This window comes from Mugil cephalus, chromosome 12 (genome assembly GCF_022458985.1).
Source record: "Mugil cephalus isolate CIBA_MC_2020 chromosome 12, CIBA_Mcephalus_1.1, whole genome shotgun sequence".
NCBI classification, from domain to species: Eukaryota; Metazoa; Chordata; class Actinopteri; order Mugiliformes; family Mugilidae; genus Mugil; species Mugil cephalus.
Genome location: NC_061781.1, coordinates 16,753,026 through 16,772,668, shown reverse-complemented (window position 1 = coordinate 16,772,668; position 19,643 = coordinate 16,753,026). Strand labels below are relative to the sequence as shown.

The 19,643-nt window shown below is 37.5% G+C and overlaps 1 protein-coding gene and 2 long non-coding RNA genes across 4 annotated transcripts; all 3 read right to left on the bottom strand.

Moving 5' to 3' along the window:
• Positions 1-3,396: 3,396 nt before the first annotated feature.
• On the bottom strand, positions 3,397-4,090 carry LOC125017666. The gene is made up of 3 exons (XR_007113871.1): positions 3,981-4,090; positions 3,581-3,889; positions 3,397-3,481 (listed from the first exon to the last, which is right to left on the bottom strand). It is a non-coding gene; the product is annotated as an uncharacterized LOC125017666 (long non-coding RNA).
• Positions 4,091-5,166: 1,076 nt separating this feature from the next.
• Positions 5,167-8,364, bottom strand: LOC125017661. Of its 2 annotated transcripts, XR_007113866.1 has the most exons (7): positions 8,074-8,364; positions 7,825-7,935; positions 7,666-7,733; positions 7,437-7,517; positions 7,237-7,324; positions 6,104-6,186; positions 5,167-6,007 (listed from the first exon to the last, which is right to left on the bottom strand). It is a non-coding gene; the product is annotated as an uncharacterized LOC125017661 (long non-coding RNA). The 2 variants fall into 2 exon arrangements; XR_007113865.1 differs by having other exon boundaries at positions 7,437-7,733.
• Positions 8,365-9,721: 1,357 nt separating this feature from the next.
• Positions 9,722-14,128, bottom strand: LOC125017653. The gene is made up of 6 exons (XM_047601066.1): positions 13,945-14,128; positions 13,701-13,806; positions 13,301-13,609; positions 13,100-13,187; positions 10,104-10,173; positions 9,722-10,001 (listed from the first exon to the last, which is right to left on the bottom strand). The coding sequence occupies exons 2-6, from the start codon at positions 13,771-13,773 to the stop codon at positions 9,882-9,884; spliced, it is 660 nt and encodes a 219-aa protein (XP_047457022.1). The 5' UTR covers positions 13,774-13,806; positions 13,945-14,128; the 3' UTR covers positions 9,722-9,881.
• Between the last annotated feature and the right edge of the window lie 5,515 nt (positions 14,129-19,643).

Here is a 19,643-nt window from a genome sequence, read left to right as displayed (position 1 = left end):
GAACAAGGCCTATTTTTATTTTATTTTTTAATATATTAATTTTTATTGTTAAAATGTGTTAATATGTTAAAATATACAATAGTGATAGTTTAACATTTTGCTTTATATTTATTTTCCACTTTTATATATTTTTTGTATTCATTTCAGTGGAATGCATAGACAGTCACAACCAGTGACACCCGATCGATAGATAGATAAACAATAAAATACAATAGAATAAAATACTGAGGTATAAAATAAAGGCAAAGGTAAAAACACAGAATAGGACAAGGACACTTAGAAAACACAAGATACATATGTGGATAAGGTGCAGTGGCAGGATGAGGGCAGTAGTCCTGATGATATGATGGTAGTGTTATTGTAAATAAACAGCATATAGTAGTAGTATGGTATGTAATATATATTGTTTATTTACAATAACACTACCATCATATCATCATTTAATTACAGTAGTTTTAAAAGACTGCGGCACATATCCTGTTAATAAAGATAAGTTTATCTGATTTAATATGGAGGTATTATTTAATGGAAAAACCTCCTTAAGCAACTTAGTCGGGATGGGGTCTAGAAGACAAGTTGATGGTTGAAGTGCTGTAATAACTGAAGTGAGCTCAGGAAGATCAATTAGAGAGAAATAATCGAAATCAATGTAGAACAGTAGATCTACACTTGTTGTATGAGACACACCTATTCTTTTTATATAGCATTTTAAAACATCTCATATTTTTTATGAATTTTTAATACATTTCATCATGTAAATATGAGCATTACTTCCAGGTGATGTGAACTATTGTCTCAAAATCACTGCAGGATCATTCTTTTTCATCATAATCATTTGTCATTTTTTTCACACAGTTTTATGAGACATAACTCTTACTTTCTTTATTTTTTTTAAAAAAAAAATCAGATCTTAACATTTTTCATATTTTTTTAAATAAACGTTTAATACATTTAATCCCCACGTTTTATTTTGAAAACCGGAAGTTTTGGAGCGGCGACGTGAAAACGAGAGGCGGCTGGTGACCGATACTGGGTTGGTCCGGAAACAATCTTATGGGGTAAAGCCGTTTGTAAAGCTGCGCGTGTTAACCCCTTCAGACCCTGTGTCCATTACAATGGATATGACATATTTGTGCCTCTAAACCAATAAAAATACATAAAAAAATTCTAATGAAAACAAGAGTTGAAAAAATAAATAAAATGTTCATTTATTTCTATGTTGAGGAATTCAGTTGGACATTTTTTTATTTTTTATTTTTGCCTAGCAGAAAAAAGGCAGATCTGAACACATTTAGTTAATGTTAAATCTTAATCTAAAAACTAAATCTAAATCTAAATGTTAAATGTAAATCTAAACATTAAATATAAATGGTAATTGTTAAATCTAAATGTTAAATATAAATATAAATGATAAATATAAATGTGAAACGTTAAATATGAAACTATTATATAATATAAAACTATAATATTACATGTAGCGCTCGGAGAAACTAAACATTTAGCAAAGAGTGGAAAAATACACGAAATTACACAAAATAAGAAACACAGAAGAAGGACAGGAAACAAAGAAAACCAAACAGAGTCACAGGGAATACTCAAAACACAAAACACTGACACATTTGAGTCTTTAGCGACATCTACTGGACAATGAAATAAACAAAACATGTAGAGCATAAAATTCAAAGACAGATGATCTGCATGCAAGAAAAAATAGATTAAACATTTAAAAATATAAGCTACACTTTGGTACTTTTCCTCATTACAAGAACTATACACAGATGCATCATTTTCACATGTAATGAAATACTTTCTTTGTCTTGTACTTTGTGCTTGTCAGCTCAGTGGACTCGACAGGTTTACAGTCTCTCAGAGCTCATGATTGGTCTATACACTGCACGTCTGTAGGGTTGAGGAGGGGCCACCTATGTGAATGAAAGTAAATGGATAAGAAATAGGTGATATTGACTAAAAAATACATTGTGACACTTTAATTTGTGTATTATTAAAGTTCCTCTAACCTCTCCTCCCAATAGAACTTGATACTGAGCCTGGCTCAGGATCCTGCTCTCATACAGGGTGGAGTTTGGGGTCCTGTCCCCACATCTTCTGCAAACACAAAAGTAAAACTAAATAATAGAGATTAAATGTTAAAAGTACAAATTCTGCTGCACACAATCCAAGATTTTAACAATACTGGCTGCAAAACACATTTTATCATAAAAACCACTAGATTACACAGACAGAACTAAACAGATGTGGTCAGCTTTGATTAGTTTGTGTGTGAATCTGGTGTGATAATACGTTTGCTGGTCTCCAATTAATGTGTTACAACAAGCCACACAGTAGCAAACCAGCAACTCCACTGCAATGTGAAACTGCTGCTTAGAAGAGACAGATTTAGATCAACATTGAGGACAATCTGCATAATATTCTAAATATAGCAAAGAGGAACTGATAGTGTTCAGGGAGCCTTGTTTAAAGTGGCCTAAACATGTTTTGCTGTTTACACGGTCGAGACAAACTCTTCTACAGCGTCGATGCTCTCGTCTACTTCTTCAAACTGGGGATTCTCACGCTACCAGCTTCACTAAATAAGCAGTTCACTCAACCTGACTTAGAAAAAAGATAAACCGAACCTTTAAGTCCCTGACGGAGCTACTAAAATCCATCAAGCTCAACATTTTAAAATGTTTTTTAACACTCAGTGCATCTGTATATATTTTTTATTTTTAACACCACAATTTATCATTAATATTGAATTTGAGTGTCATATTCCAACTTATCATGTTATAACTGGATGAGAAATTAATAATAATGCTTCAGAAAAGAAAGATAATGAGAGAATAATATGATTTTTCTCCACATCAGAATAAGATGTAATTATATCTAGAACTGGTAAAGTTTCTATGTTGATCAAGAAACTTCTCAAAATTACTACTTTTGTTTCGTCACCTTAGCAACAATGGACCCATTTCACCACTGATACAGTATAATTAATGTTAATAATTAAACCTACATTTTGTTTATTAGTGAGACAGTTTTAGTTTTGTGTGTGAGTCCTCACTAATGTCGTTCACTGAGGCCGTTGTTAACCAGTCAAAATGTCTGCTGTAATACAGAGACATGACTTAACATTCCTACAATGCACTGAAAATGATGTTTTTATGACCAAAGATTAGAACAATGTGAAAACTCTATTTCAAATTAGAACAAATAAAAAACAGGAATGAAATACAACTCTCTCAGTCCAGTTGTCATATATGAAGTCAGTATCAGCAAAGATTGATAAAAGAAAAACTTGTGAATTTGTTTGAACCAGCTTCCAAATAAAATATGTAAAGATGTCATTTTTGTAATAACAGTAGAAAGGAAGTAAAAATTCTCACTCACCTCCAGAGGCAGACGGCTGATACGATGCCACATAGAAGCAATAAAGTTGCAGGTGTGAGTACGTATAGTAAATACCACGATGAACTGGTTTCTGATAAAATAAAATCAGATTTATATTTATGTAGTTTTAAGTTTGAACTGTGTGATGCATGTTGCAGAAATGATGAGCCATGTTTTTTACTCTACCTACCTTCAATGTCATCAGACACAGTTAAAGTCCAGGAAACACTGTTTAAGCCTCGTCTGGAAGTTACACTACATGAATAAAGTCCTGCATCTTCAGGTTGAGCACTGAAAATATTTAACTTTAAAGGATCTATTCTCAGTCTGTCAGAGGATACATTTGAAAAAGTCTGATTTATCAGGATAGAATGTTTATAAATGAATCTTTTAAAGTTCCAGGTCATTTCCGAAGCATTTTCTGTGGATACGTTGCAGTGGAACGTGACTGAGTCTCCTCTGGATACCAGCATATCCCTGTGGTCATCAGTTTCAGACCCTAAAGTTGAAAGGAAACAATCCATCATGATGAAATAAAAGGTGCACTTAAATCCATATGAAAGCATCACAAACACAAACCTCCTCTTTACCTGCAAAGACACGGTGCGCTAGCAGCACAATGAGGAGCAGAGCTGCTTGGTTTTGGCTGAACATCATGACCATCAGACAGAGAATGACACTCTGGAACTTTGCCGTCGACTCTAAACATAAATGTGGAGGCGGTGAGAAAAGGAAGTGGTTAGTTGCTAACATTGCTAATATTGGAGAAAGCAATACAAATAATCAGCGTAAATTTTAATGATCAAATAAACCCAGAGAAAACAACATCATTACTGTACCTGTAAGGACACGACACAAAACCAGCAGCAGAGTGAAGAGCACAGCGACTTGGTTTACACAAGACGTGGTGACCATCAGACAGAGAAGGAGGGACTGGAACATTACCACCTGTTTTTAAATGTAGTGTGTATGTAGGTGCAACAGAAAGGAAGTGGTAAGTTGCAGTTGAACAACAAAACAACAACAGCAACAAAAATACTAATGAGGAGTCACACTGTTACAGCCTGGCTCAGGGTGGTAACAAACAGGGAGATCACACACAGTGATGAAGTCAACCAAATTTGATTTCTTTAAATTAACCACAAAATGAACTAAAAAGATGAAGTGTGTAAATATGAAGGGGATCAGTAGTGTAAAGTGTGGGTGCAGGAGAGGGTGTGGATGAGTGTTGAAACAAATGTAGAAACAAACCAAACCTAAACCAATATAGAAGCCATCATGGCGGCTGCCCAGAGAGAGAGAGAGAGAGAACGGACTGGGAGGCCGTCCCTTTATGCCTTTTGGCTCCTCCCATCTCTCAGGTGAAATCAGTTCCCCACCCAGGCTCCTTCAATGGTAACAATAGGAAGTGTCTTGGTGGGTCGTCACACTCACATTCATGTAAAATCTAACATGAATTGTTGATTTAATGTTTCAACTTGACTGAAAATTAACTGAGATATATTTCTCATCACTATAATCATATTATGAGCTCAAATATAAAATGCAGGAAAACCTCCTCTTACGCTGAAGACACGTTGGCCTCACACTGTGAACACTGAGCATCCTTTACTTGAATGCATGTATCGTGTATGTACAATAACCACATCTTGTTGGTTGGAGAGTTTCAAACACTTTGATGAGGCCTGAGTCTGCTGACTTGAAGCATTTCTAACCATCTAATATTATATAGTTTTGTGTGACTGCCTTGAAATATGAGAGACCCATGAGTTAGCTTTGAGTTAACTTTATTTTACATTATAACAACATTACATCTGAAACCTTTAACATGAAGACTGTAGTTTCTGGTTTCTTAATGTGTTCTTGTCTCTTCTGCCTCTCAGTCTGCTCTCCTCTCTTCTGATTTTCTTTGAAGAAACGCTTTTATATCGTCACAATCCAGGTACATGTCACAACTTGCTGAGGTTTTGTCTTGTCCCCATTCTTGTCTCATGACTTCCTGTTTTATTTTGAAATGTAACTCTTCTCTCGTTTCAGGTCACTTCCTTTTTCCTTGTGTGTCACTGCTCTGTCTTCTCTGATTTCAGATCGTATCCACCTCTTCCCCATTACCCGTATGTGTGTCTATGTGAACACTGTGTATGAAGCTCAGGTCCAAGAGCAGAAGTATGAAAAAGTTATCAGAGAAGAATGTGGTGGAGGTCCAGAAAAAACAAAAAACAAGTTGGACCCAAATGCAGAACACAGGAAGGAGACAGGAGGAGGAAACAAAATGTATTAATGAAAATTAAGGTACTGCAGGGTAAACCTAACAAACAAATCTAAAAGACACCAGGGAAGGCCAAAAAACACAAGGAGAGGATATAGGAATACAATGGTGACGATCTGCATGCAAGAAAAAAATAGATTAAACATTTAAAAACATAAGATACACTTTGGTAATTTTCCTTATTACAAGAACAATACTGAGATGCATCGTTTTCACATGTAATGAAATACTTTCTTTCTCTTGTACTTTGTGCTTGTCAGCTCAGTGGACTCGACAGGTTTACAGGAGTCTCTCAGAGTTCATGATTGTTCTATACACTGCACGTCTGTAGGGTTGAGGAGGGGCGACCTATGTGAATGAAAGTAAATGGGTAAGAAATAGGTGATATTGACTAAAAAATACATTGTGACACTCTAATTTGTGTATTATTAAAGTTCCTCTAACCTCTCCTCCCAATAGAACTTGATACTGAGCCTGGCTCAGGATCCTGCTCTCATACGGAGTTTCAGGTCCTGGCCCGACGTCTTCTGCAAATACAAAAGTAAAACTGAATAAATATCATCAGTTACATGTTAAAAGTAAAAATTCTGCTGCACACGATCCAAGATTTTTACAATACTGGCTGTAAAACACATTTTATCTTAAAAACCATTAGATTACACAGACAAAACTGACAAGCTCTTCTATGGCGTCGATGCTCTCGTCTACTTCTTTAAACTGGGGATTCTCACGCTACCAGCTTCACTAAATAACTAACTAACGAGGCACATGTGAAACTAATGATGCGAAGCACAAAATGGGACAACTCAAAGTACCGGTAAGTAAAAAAGTAAATGAAAGCCACAACACTAAAAGTAAAAACAAAAAAACAACCCATAACCCAAAATACAATTCATGGCACAAGAAATGACAGTCCAATACTATACTATACTATACTATACTATACTATACTATACTATACTATACTATACTATACTATCTCTTAAACTCGACACATATTAAACACTCTGTTTAAGGCTGCAAATCATCCACTGAATTGAAGTTTTAGGAGTTAAAGTGGTTACATTTTTTATTTTTTTAACGAATTAACTGCTAGCTGCTAAACTACGTTTTGCACAAACATTAGAAAGCTTTGACACACGAAAATTGAAAAGTCCAGATTTAGAGTATAATGACATGAGTAATAAAACACTCTAAGTTATCATGCAGAAAATTGTAAGTCACCAGTCTCTCCACCGTTGTGCAGCCATCTACTCTCAACCATCACTACAGAAGTGTTTAATTTCTATTACAGCGAGGTGAAGAAGTGGGCTGCTGGATTCAGATGTCATCACAACTCGGGAGACCAGTGACATGACACTGACAACAAAAAGGCGAGTGCTTCCAGACTGCTGCACTATGAATGTCATCTAGGAAGGGACTAACAGCAACGTGCATAAACATCCTAGGTTTTCAAAAAGTACAACACAAACTGTGAATTTAGAAATGATCATTTGTAATTTTGCATAACACGCGCTATTAAGTGCACATAAACGTATTTGTTCATGCTGAATCTGAAGCTGAAAGGCATCACTCACCTCCAGAGGCAGACAGCTGTTGCGATGACACATAGAAGCAATCCGACTGCAGCTGTGAGTATGTATGGTAAATATGATGAGCTGATTTCTACATAAAATGAGATCAGAATTATATTTAAGTATTTTTCAGTTTAAACTGTTTGAACTGTATGAAGCATGTTGCAGTAATTATTTGCTGTGTTTTGCTCTCCTCTACCTACCTTCAATGTTCTCAGACACAGTTAAAGTCCAGGAAACACTGTTTAAGCCTCGTCTGGAAGTTACACTACATGAATAAAGTCCTGCATCTTCAGGTTGAGCACTGAAAATGTTTAACTTTAAAGGATCTATTCTCAGTCTGTCATAAGATACATTTAAAAAAGTCTGATTTATCAGGATAGAATGTTTGTAAATGATGTAAATCATTTCTGAAGCATTTTCTGTGGATACGTTGCAGTGGAACGTGACTGGGTCTCCTCTGGATACCAGCATATTCCTGTGGTCAGTTACTGGGATATCTAAAGTTGAAAGGAAACAATCCATCATGATGAAATAAAACGTGCACTTAAATCCGTATAAAAGCATCACAAACACAAACCTCCTCTTTACCTGCAAAGACACGGCGCACTAGCAGCACAATGAGGAGCAGAGCTGCTTGGTTTTGGCTGAACGTCATGACCATCAGACAGAGAATGACACTCTGGAACTTTACCTTCGGCTCTAAACGTAAATGTGGAGGCGGTGAGAAAAGGAAGTGGTTAGTTGCTAACACTGCTAATATTGAAGAAAGCAATACAAATAATCAGCATAAATTTTAATGATCAAATAAACCCAGAGAAAACAACATCATTACTGTACCTGTAAGGACACGACACAAAACAAGCAGCAAAGTGAAGAGCACAGCGGCTTGGTTTACACGAGACATGGTGACCATCAGACAGAGAAGGAGGGACTGGAACATTACCACGTGTTTTGAAATGTAGTGTGTATGTAGGTGCAACAGAAAGGAAGTGGTAAGTTGCACAAAACAAAAAAACAGAACAGAAACAAAATACAACTTTTTTTCAGTCCAGTTGTCATGAACAAAGAACAATAAAAATGTGAATTTGTTTGAACCCTCTTTCAAATAAAATATATAAGTAAAACTTCTCACTCACCCCCGAGGCAGACAGCAGATGTGATGCCGCATAGAAACAATAAAGTTAGAGGTGCGAGTACACATAGTAAATCCCACACAGTAAAATCAGCATACCCAAATTAACACTGTAAGAGTTGATCTTAACACTTTTAAAGTGTCTATATGGGTCCACACCTGCAACGGTTAATTTAACACTTTTTCGAGTGTTGGTACCTTTACACTAAGTTAGTGTAAATTTAACTCTTCTAGTTAAATTTAACACACTGCCTAACACCAACCAGTGTTAGTTTTTTAACACTTTTATATAGAGTTAGCAATTAACTCTGTTAGAGGACTATTTCTTAACTACAAAAGTGTTACCCCCATAACACTTAAAGGTGTCAATATAATTCTTATATAATCCTACAAAAAATACTTGGAAAACAAACTTTACTAAAATAAAAAGGTAGTCATGTTTGGCAGTTCAAAAACATTTATTTTCAAACTTGCACCACAAATATTACAACATGCAACAGTGTATGTATGTAGCGTTAGCACCACTTTAGCACGCTAGCTAGCAACTCCGAACCATTAGCATCATCTTATCACGTTTTATATCTATGGTTACAAAGTGCATGACTCGTCTCACTCAGACAAAACGTCAAGCCAAACGAAGCGTTTACTGCCCTTACTCACTTTCTATGTTACAGTGAGGCCAGGCATGCATGCTAACAATGCTAACCTCAAGCTCATTAAGCAGGTGTTCAGGTGGTTAGTAACAGCGCGACGAGTAAAGTTTCAGTGGCTCACCGCTACAAAATGACTTCGGGTGCCCGAATAGTAATGGGGGGAGGGGGGTCTTAACACTTGAGGTGTTAAATACAGGATCAGAGTTTAGAGTAAGAAGTTCAGCGTTAATATTTTAACATTTACACCTAGATGTTTAATTTAGTGACACTTCCTTTTTACACTCGGTTTTTGACAACAACTATTTATCGACTGAGAGTTAATTATAATGGATTAAGTCTACCCAGAGTATAATTAACTCTACTAGTGTATTTCTAGTTTAACACCAAGAATTCAACTCTTCTCAATTTGCTGTGCATGATGAACTGATTTCTGCATAAAATCAATGTGATGCATGTTGCAGAAATGATGAGCCATGTTTTTTACTCTACCTACCTTTAGTCCTCAGACACAGTTAAATTCCAGAAAACACTGTTTAAGCCTCATCTGTAAGTGACACTACATGAATAAAGTCCTGCACCTTCAGGTTGAGCACTGGAAATATTTTTAACGTCTGTTGACTTGAAGCAATTCTTAACATCTAATATTATATAGTTGTGTGTGACTGGCTTGAAATATGACGGACTCATGGGTTAGCTTTAACTTAACTTTATTCACACTATAACAACATTACAACTGTAACCGTTAACATGAAGACTGTAGTTTTATTGTATTAATTAGAGTCCACTTCCCTCAAAGTGCCAGTTTTCAAACTAGAAAATGTAATGTGCTTCATACATCGTCCATGTCTCTGTTTCCATCTTCATCTTAATGACTTGTCCACCCAGTTGTCACCATAGATTGGATTCAGCTTCTCCATGTACTGACTCCTTCTCTTGTTGTTTCTCCACTGATCCGTGTTGTCTTCCTCTTGATTGTGTCCCTATGAAAAATAATAATAATAATAATAATAATAATAATAAAGTTCTGTACAGCCTCTAATGCAGGAGAAAAAAACAATTAAAGTTGACAAAGCTCTTCTGACCTCTTCTCTTGATCCAGATCGAGTCTGATCCCCGACCGGAAATGTTTGCTCTGCCCTCGACCTGCTTCTTCTACAAAGACAAAGCAGCGACCAATAACGACATTGTCCTAGTTAGTATGAATAGAAGACACACTTCACTGCAGAGCATATAGTGGCTATACACAACTGCTGACAACGAAAGATTACGTTGGTTGTATTAGTCATTGTATAAGTAAAAACCATTGCTGGTTATATCATGCATCGAATCATATCATGACTTGCACACACAGACGACACAAAAAAAAAATAAAAGTACATGTTTTATCAAAGCGAATTTCAATCCATTTGGTGACTCCTGTTAAACATCTGTCATGGAGCCATACATCTGGCTTAAGTCTGCTATCAAATGTCAGTTTGAAGGACGTCTCACTGTTACATTCACAGATAGTTTCTCTGTGCATGAGTTCACAGTCCGTGTATGTTTTAGTCATTGGATTTTCCGTTCAGAAAAGGATGTTAAAAAAAACAATTAATTTTCATTTTAAAATTCAAAAACTAAGATTGAAATCTCTTTTAATTCTCTATGTTTCTAAAAACAAAAAATAAAATCGTTAGAAGACAGAAAAGAAACAGAAAAGCGCCCGGTTTTTTCATATTGTGCGACCGGAAGTTGTCGTTTCCAAAGTAAGAGCATGTATGAGACGGGCGGTGTGTAACAGAAGTTGATGGACACGGATCAGTTCGTTGTTTTTCGAAACAATAAAAGAGTGTGTCTCTGGGAAGACAACATGGCTTCAGAAAAACCGCATATTTCAAACTAAAATTAACTACATATAATCAGGGAATAGTTAGCTACTAGTTAACATATGCGTGCAGAGATATCGGCTCTTACTTTGAAATCGGAAATTTCCGGTTGCAAAATACGGTTGCTTTTTTGATTCTGTCTTATAACGATTTTATTTTTTGTTTTTATAAACAGAAATTAGAAAAAAAAGACCGGTTTTAAAGTTTTGTTCATTCATCCTCGAACATGATAAAGAAAAATGTATCAAATTTCAATTTTAATTTTTGAATTAAAGAATCAAAATCAAATAACCACTGTTTTTTTGTTTGTTTTTTAATATCCCTTTCTGATGGGAAAATCCAATGACCAAAACATGGACATTCATAAAGAAGTTGATTTTATGCTGGTAACAGAAGTGGATTTAAATCATATTTGTGGTTCTGCGTCTCTACTCTGCAGTGTAGTCTGATCTGCACCTTCCCAGAAATGACTACGTTGTGATGCAAATCGCAAGTGTGATAGGTCAGAAATCCATTTCCTTTTTCATATCTCGCAGTGGCCAGACACACAGAGAACATTTTATTTCCCTTCTGCTTCCTGCACACCATCTTCTCTGATGTTTTGTCTGTTTTATATTGTAGTGATATGCCAGTAGAGGTAACTGTTTCTCAACTTTTGAGACATCCTGATTGTTGAAAGGCTCAAATCTAATGCAGATCTGTCCGTCCATTATCTATCACGGGTTATCCTTTTAAAGGTTCACCTGGGGCTAGAGTCCAACTGGCACTGGGCAAGAAACAGGGTGTTATTATTTTATGAAAGAGAAAATCACCACAGGGTCCATATCTTTGTTGTTCTTTAGCCTCTAACTGAAGTTAAAGTCAGTGGTGTTGTATTTGGATTGATATAGAACCGTACTCAAAGTGCTTTACACTCACAGTGACACAGCAACTCAAACGACTAACCTGGTCTGTCAACAACCCGCTCTACCCACTTAAACACGGCCCCGATGATAAAATATACTTCTGCTCATATCAATAATAAAGTCAACAGTCTTATTTGGTCTGCTATGACCAGTAGCTTATGGTCGACAACGTCAGATAAGATGAAGACAGCAGTGCTTAAGTCTGATAATGCTTTGGCATTTCAGACACTGTTCTGAGTCCATTCACTGACTTAATGCGTCGGCAACGGTTCACTTTTACATTTAACATCTTGTAATTGCAAGTTGCAGCGACAGTGTTTGGTTCAGTTACACTAAATGCCAGAGGTGTAGCAAGGAAGGTAGGATTCAAACGCAAGATGAACAACACAAAGTAAATTTGACAATGACTAAAAATAAAGAACAAACAGGGATATAAATAGTGTACACTATTACACACTCTTGGTGGTTTAACGAGGCACATGTGAAACTAATGATGCGAAGCACAAAATGGGACAACACAAAGTACTGGTAACTAAAAAAAAAAAATGAAAGCCCAAAAACTAAAAGTAAAAACAAAAAAACAGCTCATAACCCAAAATACAATTCATGGCTCAAGAAAAGAGAGTCCAATACTGTACTATACTATACTATACTATACTATACTATACTATACTATACTATACTATCTCTTAAAGTCGACACATATTAAACACTCTGTTTAAGGCTACAAATCATCCACTGAATTGAAGTTTTAGGAGTTAAAGTGGTTAAATTTTTTATTTCAACGAATTAACTGCTAGCTGCTAAACTACGTTTTGCACAAACATTAGAAAACTTTGACACACGAAGATTGAAAAGTCCAGATTTAGAGTATAATGACATGAGTAATAAAACACTTGTTGTGTCCATGTGCAGTTCAGCACTCTAAGTTATCATGCAGAAAATTGTAAGTCAGCAGTCTCTCCACTGTTGTGCAGCCATCTACTCTCAACCATCACTACAGAAGTGTTTAATTTCTATTACAGCGAGGTGAAGAAGTGGGCTGCTGGATTCAGATGTCATCACAACTCGGGAGACCAGTGACATGACACTGACAACAAAAAGGCGAGTGCTTCGAGACTGCTGCACTATGTGTGTCATCTAGGAAGGGACTAACAGCAACGTGCATAAACGTCCTAGGTTTTCAAAAAGTACAACACAAACTGCGAATTTAGAAATTATCATTTGTAATTTTGCATATCACGCGCTATTAAGTGCACATAAACGTATTTGTTCATGCTGAATCTGAAGCTGAAAGGCATCACTCACCTCCAGAGGCAGACAGCTGATGCGATGACACATAGAAGCAATCCGACTGCAGCTGTGAGTACGTATGGTAAATATGATGAACTTGTTTCTACGTAAAATCAGATCAGAATGATATTTAAGTATTTTTTCAGTTTAAACTGTTTGAACTGTATGAAGCATGTTGCAGAAATTATTTGCTGTGTTTTGCTCTGCTCTACCTACCTTCAATGTTCTCAGACACAGTTAAATTCCAGGAAACACAGTTTAAGCCTCGTCTGTCAGTTGCACTACATGAATAAAGTCCTGCATCTTCAGGTTGAGCACTGAAAATATTTAACTTTAAAGGATCTATTCTCAGTCTGTCAGAAGATACATTTGAAAAAGTCTGATTTATCAGGATAGAATGTTTGTAAATGAATCTTTTAAAGTTCCAGGTCATTTCTGAAGCATTTTCTCTGGATACGTTGCAGTGGAACGTGACTGAGTCTCCTCTGGATACCAGCATATCCCTGTGCTCATCAGTTTCAGACCCTAAAGTTGAAAGGAAACAATCCATCATGATGAAATAAAAGGTGCACTTAAATCTGCATAAAAGCATCACAAACACAAACCTCCTCTTTACCTGCAAAGACACGGCGCGCTAGCAGCACAATGAGGAGCAGAGCTGCTTGGTTTTGGCTGAACATCATGACCATCAGACAGAGATTGACACTCTGGAACTGTTGGCTCTAAATGTAAATGTGGAGGCGGTGAGAAAAGGAAGTGGTTAGTTGCTAACATTGCTAATATTGAAGAAAGCAATACAAATAATAAGCGTAAATTTTAATGATCAAATAAACCCAGAGAAAACAACATCATTACTGTACCTGTAAGGACACGACACAAAACCAGCAGCAGAGTGAAGAGCACAGCGGCTTGGTTTACACGAGACATGGTGACCATCAGACAGAGAAGGAGGGACTGGAACATTACCACGTGTTTTTAAATGTAGTGTGTATGTAGGTGCAACAGAAAGGAAGTGGTTAGTTGCACTTGAACAACAAAACAACAACAGCAACAAAAATACTAATGCGTAAGTCACACTGTTACAGCCTGGCTCAGGGTGGTAACAAACAAGGAGATCACACACAGTGATGAGGTCAACCAAACGTGATTTCTTTAAATTAACCACAGAATAAACTAAAAAGATGAAGTGTGTAAATATGAAGGGGATCAGTAGTGTGAAGTGTGGGTGCAGGAGAGGATGTGGATGAGTGTTGAAACAAATGTAGAAACAAACCAAACCTAAACCAATATAGAAGCCATCATGGCGGCTGCCCAGAGAGAGAGAGAGAGAGAGAGAACGACTGGGAGGCCGTCCCTTTATGCCTTTTGGCTCCTCCCATCTCTCAGGTGAAATCAGTTCCCCACCCAGGCTCCTTCAATGGTAACAATAGGAAGTGTCTTGTTGGGCCGTCACACACACAAGGAGGATGCAGCAGTCACTTGTGAGACGTTGTCTGAGTTGGCTGCTGCTGACTGGGAGATCACAAACACGGAATCCTGCTAAAGTGGAAAGAGGCCAGGCCTTCTCTTATTAACAATATGTTGGCTCCTCTGGATCCACAGAGTCTGTGATATTACAGTTCACACACACGTTGTCCTCCACAACAGAGAGGCAGTAACAGGAGTCACACTATTTTGATAGTGTGACTAATCTTTGGAATGAGCCACTTGTCACTACATCAAATGCTTTCCAAAACATACATTTGATTAATAATAAGTGAGTCTTGATTGTAATGTTTGCAGTCATTACTGGACCAACTATAGGAAGTTGTTTGTCATAGCATTTAAATCAGGTATGTATAAAAATGGCCATAACAAGAACCACAACGTAGCATCCATCAGGGATGAAGCCATTATCATGGTTTGAACAGATTTCTACATGACATTAAGCTGTTAAACTGCAAATATTTGAAGGTTCTGTGGTACACATGAAAAATCAAAGTGATCCTCATATATTTCTGTGTGCATAACGAAAATGCCAACCTCACTACAACAGTGTGAAGTTAATTCAACAAATGGACTGTATTCATACTACTGTAACGTAAAATGTATACTGTAACTATATTTTATAACCAACTATAAATGCATGGGCAGCATGCGCAGGCTGTTCAGTCATAGAATCACAAAGTTTTGTCTATATTTTGAATATATTCTGAAATTGTCATTTTTGATGCTCCAGTTTCTAGTTATCTACCATTGTTTGTATGGCTGCATATTTTGGTTGTACATCTGTTTGATCAAATAAAATAATTGTGAGCAAGGAAAGCATGTGACCTTCATTGCCTTCATGCTGACCCTGAGCCAGTGGCTAAGAGACATTTTTTTCTTTCTGCTGTGGAAAATTATTGACCTCTACTATGATCCCTAAGGTCAAGCTAATAGGTGGCGCTGGTGACTAGTGTTGAAACCTTGAAAAAACCTGATTTCACCTTCTTACCAATGACAAAGATGAAATCTGAACAAACAGTTGTGCTCCCCAGGCCCTAAAGCCCATGCAAAGTTTGCTAAGATCACAGTCACAATTTTACATAATAGAGAGAATACATCAGAACTACAATTTAAATGGCGCGGCAAGCTACTGTGTATTGTGACTCGGAAAAAAATGTAGTTCCTGAATTCTTCTTCAGGGTTAGGATGTTGATATTAGGGTTCAGAAAACATATATCCACTCATTTTCAAACAGAAAGATATATTCCCAACCTATATGTTGATATCTTGAGTAGAGTTATGCTATTAATATTGTTATTAGTGCTATTTTTGGCGTGTTTTTACTGTTTTTACGGTGGAGCTTTATCCCGCCGAAAAAAGGGTGTGTTCAATGACATACCGTGTTCAGCAACGTTTCAAAATGGATCTTACTTCTCAGAATCGAAGGAGAAAAGATTCAAAGTCAGAGCCATAACATGAGGCTATTTTATTGTTGAATTATCAGTGATATTTTGGTGTGTTTAAGTTGATCTCATTAGAATAAATCCTAAAAATCGCCGCGTCATATTTCGCCGCGAACGCGTTATTATTGCAGTGAATGGAGGACTGCGGCCTCTGCTCTAAGCGTCTCTTACTGACGCGAGGGGGTTTACATTGAAGTCAACTGAGAATCCAGAGCGTCTCATACAGACGTGGAAGGGTAGCTTTTGTGTCAGTATCAGATGTCTAGGGGTGTGGCAAATCGTTGGTATATTACGCCTTGGGAATGAGAACGGCTTTGTGTACATATATATATATTTATTTTAAAGGACAAAGATCAGAACAGAATTACCTTTGGAGAGTCAGGGTTTTACTGTGGCAGCTGGCAGAAGTTTTATTAATCTAGAAAAAAATAATTATTACACAGGGTAAGATGTTACACAGACTTCATTTGTCAAAGGACAAATCAGCAAGAATGTATCAGGGGCTAGTCCGACCTGGCTTAGATGTAAATAGGTGTCAGCCAACATACACTACAGGTCAAAAGGTTTAGAACACCCTAATTTTCCCAGTTATTTATTGCAATTCAAGTTATGCAAGCCCAGTGAATAGCTTGAAATGGTACAAAGGTAAACTGAAAAACAATGTACATTTCAGAAATATACAGAAAGGCCTTTTTCAGAGAACATGAAGTGGGTTAGACAATTTAAAGCTGTTCTGCAGCAATGAAGGTTGAATCAGCTTTGAAAGCTGGTGCTACTAATTGCTACAGGTGTTCTAACTTTTCTGGATTACTGACAATCCCCTCAGTCTGCATAGAAGCAGTGTTGGAACACACTGTGGTACCAGACCCTCATGAGCATCAGGTGAACAGTATTGTACTGCAGAAAGTAGTGTGTTGCTACAAAAATGGCGAGAAAAAGACAATTAATAAGGGAAGAGAGACAGACCATCATAACACTTAAAAATGTAGGTCTCTCCTACAGGGAAATTGCAAAGAAAGTCAAGGCGTCAGTGAGTACAGTTTTCTTCACCATCAAAAGGCACTCAGAAACCGGGGGAAACTCTGACAGGAAGCGATCTGGCAGACCCAAAGCCACAACTGAATCAGAGGACAAGTTTCTGAGAGTTAACAGCTTGTGTGACAGGCGTTTCACAGGACAACACCTTCAAGCACAGCTTAATAGTAGTCGTAGTAAGCAAGTCTCAGTTTCAACTGTGAAGAGAAGACTTCGAGCTGCAGGTTTGACAGGACGAGTTGCAGCAAGAAAGCCATTGCTAAGATGTCAGAATAAGACAAAGAGGCCACGAAACACCACCACTGGACTAGTGAAGACTGGAAGAAGCTATTATGGACTGATGAATCAAAATTTCAAATCTTCGGTTCATCACGCAGGATCTTTGTACTCCGCAGAGTAGACAAGAGGATGGTTCCACAGTGTGTGGCATCAACGGTCAAACATGGAGGAGGAAGTGTGATGGTCTGGGGCTGTTTTGCTGGATCCAGGGTTGGTGGGTTGTACAGAGTGAGCGGCACCCTGAACCAAAATGGCTACCACAGCATTCTGCAGCGCCATGCAATACCCTCTGGTATGTGCCTAGTCGGTCAGAGGTTCATCCTACAGCAAGATAATGACCCAAGACACAAGTCCAAGCTACGCCAAAACTACCTCAGGAAAAAAGTACAAGATGGTTAGCTGTGGCCAGCACAGTCTCCAGACTTAAACCCCATCACGCCGGTTTGGGATGAACTGGACGGAAGAGTGAAAGCCAAGCAACCTACAAGTGCCACACATTTGAGGGAACTTCTGCAACAGACTTGGGAAGAACTTTCTGAAGAATATTTGGTTTCTATTATAGAAAGAACGCCACGAGTGTGTTCATCTGTTATATCTGCCAAAGGTGGCTACTGTGATGAGTCAAAAGTCTAGAAAACGTTTTGGTCTATAAATTGATTCCATGATTTCTTTTTCAACTCAAATTGCTTATTTGTTCTATGCTTTTGTTTCAGAGTGCAATGACACAATAAACTGAATCATTTTCAGTGTGGTGTTCTAAAACGGTAGTGTATGTCACATGTTCTTGTCTTGTCGGAGGCTGAAAGAGTTCTGGCCAACATTTTTAGACATTTCTCATCCATTTATAACGAAGACATACAGTCCAGTCCATACTTGGTGTGGCACCAGGGGAAGCACAACTCGGTAATTTGAGGTATAGAATACTTTAAATCAGAGCATCTTTAATTTACTTTGCAGGGGAACACTAAGAGATACTCTTAGGTCTGTCAGCCTTTATTTCTTATTTTGAACATGAGTTTTCATCAGTTCTAATATAATTAGAAGCCACTCCATCTGTGTTTATTTATTTTCTTTGAAGCAGACTCTGAACCACATAGGTGGTTCAATAGTATGGTCTGTCTTGTTACTGTTTTGACTGTAGTTCAGACCTGTGCTTGTGGTATATGTGAGTCATACTGTCTTCTTTTGAATGCGATGTTTGTTGTTTGAATTTGCAAATCCTTCCAAGGTGATGTTGAGGATTTTCCTGAGGCATCTCTGATGATATGCCTCTGGGGCCTTCAGATGCCTATTGTATGGTTCTGGAGGTCATGGTTTGCAAATACCCTCCACTTGGTTGGTAATAGTAAATATTGCAATACCTTCATGATGCATCTGCTCAGTCGCTATTATGTGACCTCGTCCGGATATTTACTCAACAGATATTACATCCTCAAATCAACCTTACACACAGGTGTGTCAGAGTCAGAATGTGAACACAGAGTTGTTAATCTGGCCTTGAGGCATAGACACAAAGAGCTACACTATGGCGGCGTTGTCTTAGCCATCCCATTGATTCACTGTACAACACTTGTTAAAGTTACTTCCTCATCACATATTAAATAAAAACACTTTTTTTTATTGTAGGAGATGTGACATAACAGGACACGCCTCACCCCCTGCTTCCTCTGTGAAACAATGACCCCACACATCATGAAAGCCAGGCTAATTAAACTGCATGTTGATACTGAGAAGGTATTTTCTTTCCAGAGAAACCTGGAGAGTTGCCTGACCCAATGATTGCTGTGGCGGTTGGTGTTCCTTGTGTGTGTTTCCTGATCTTTGTATTAGTTTTCATTGTTCTCAGAGGACTCTTTCTACAGTAAGTTGAACTTGCTTCCCTTCAATTTACGTTAATGTGACATTGTACTGCTGCAACGTACTCACATCATGCCCCTTTTTCTTACAGAAATAATCCTCCTCCTGCTGTAGAAATGGTAAATACAATAATCATCATCTTGTCCGTTGAGAAGTTTAGATTTTTAAACAATATTGTTGAGCCGTTGCTTTTCACAGTGACTGCCTTACCTTCGGAAGACCAGGGCCCGCTAACATGCAGCATTGCCTTACATCTCACCATACAGTACTACATTTTTCTAACTGCTTTTTTCAAATAATATACTGTATGTAATGACTGCCACAAGTTTGCTTGTATGGAAGGTTGGTGTACTCAGCTTTGTTTTTTGACTGCTGGATGACCTTCTGTCCCTGACATTTAATTTTCTCAGTACTTAATCATAACATGTCACCTCAGGACACTTAACTGAGTAGAGATC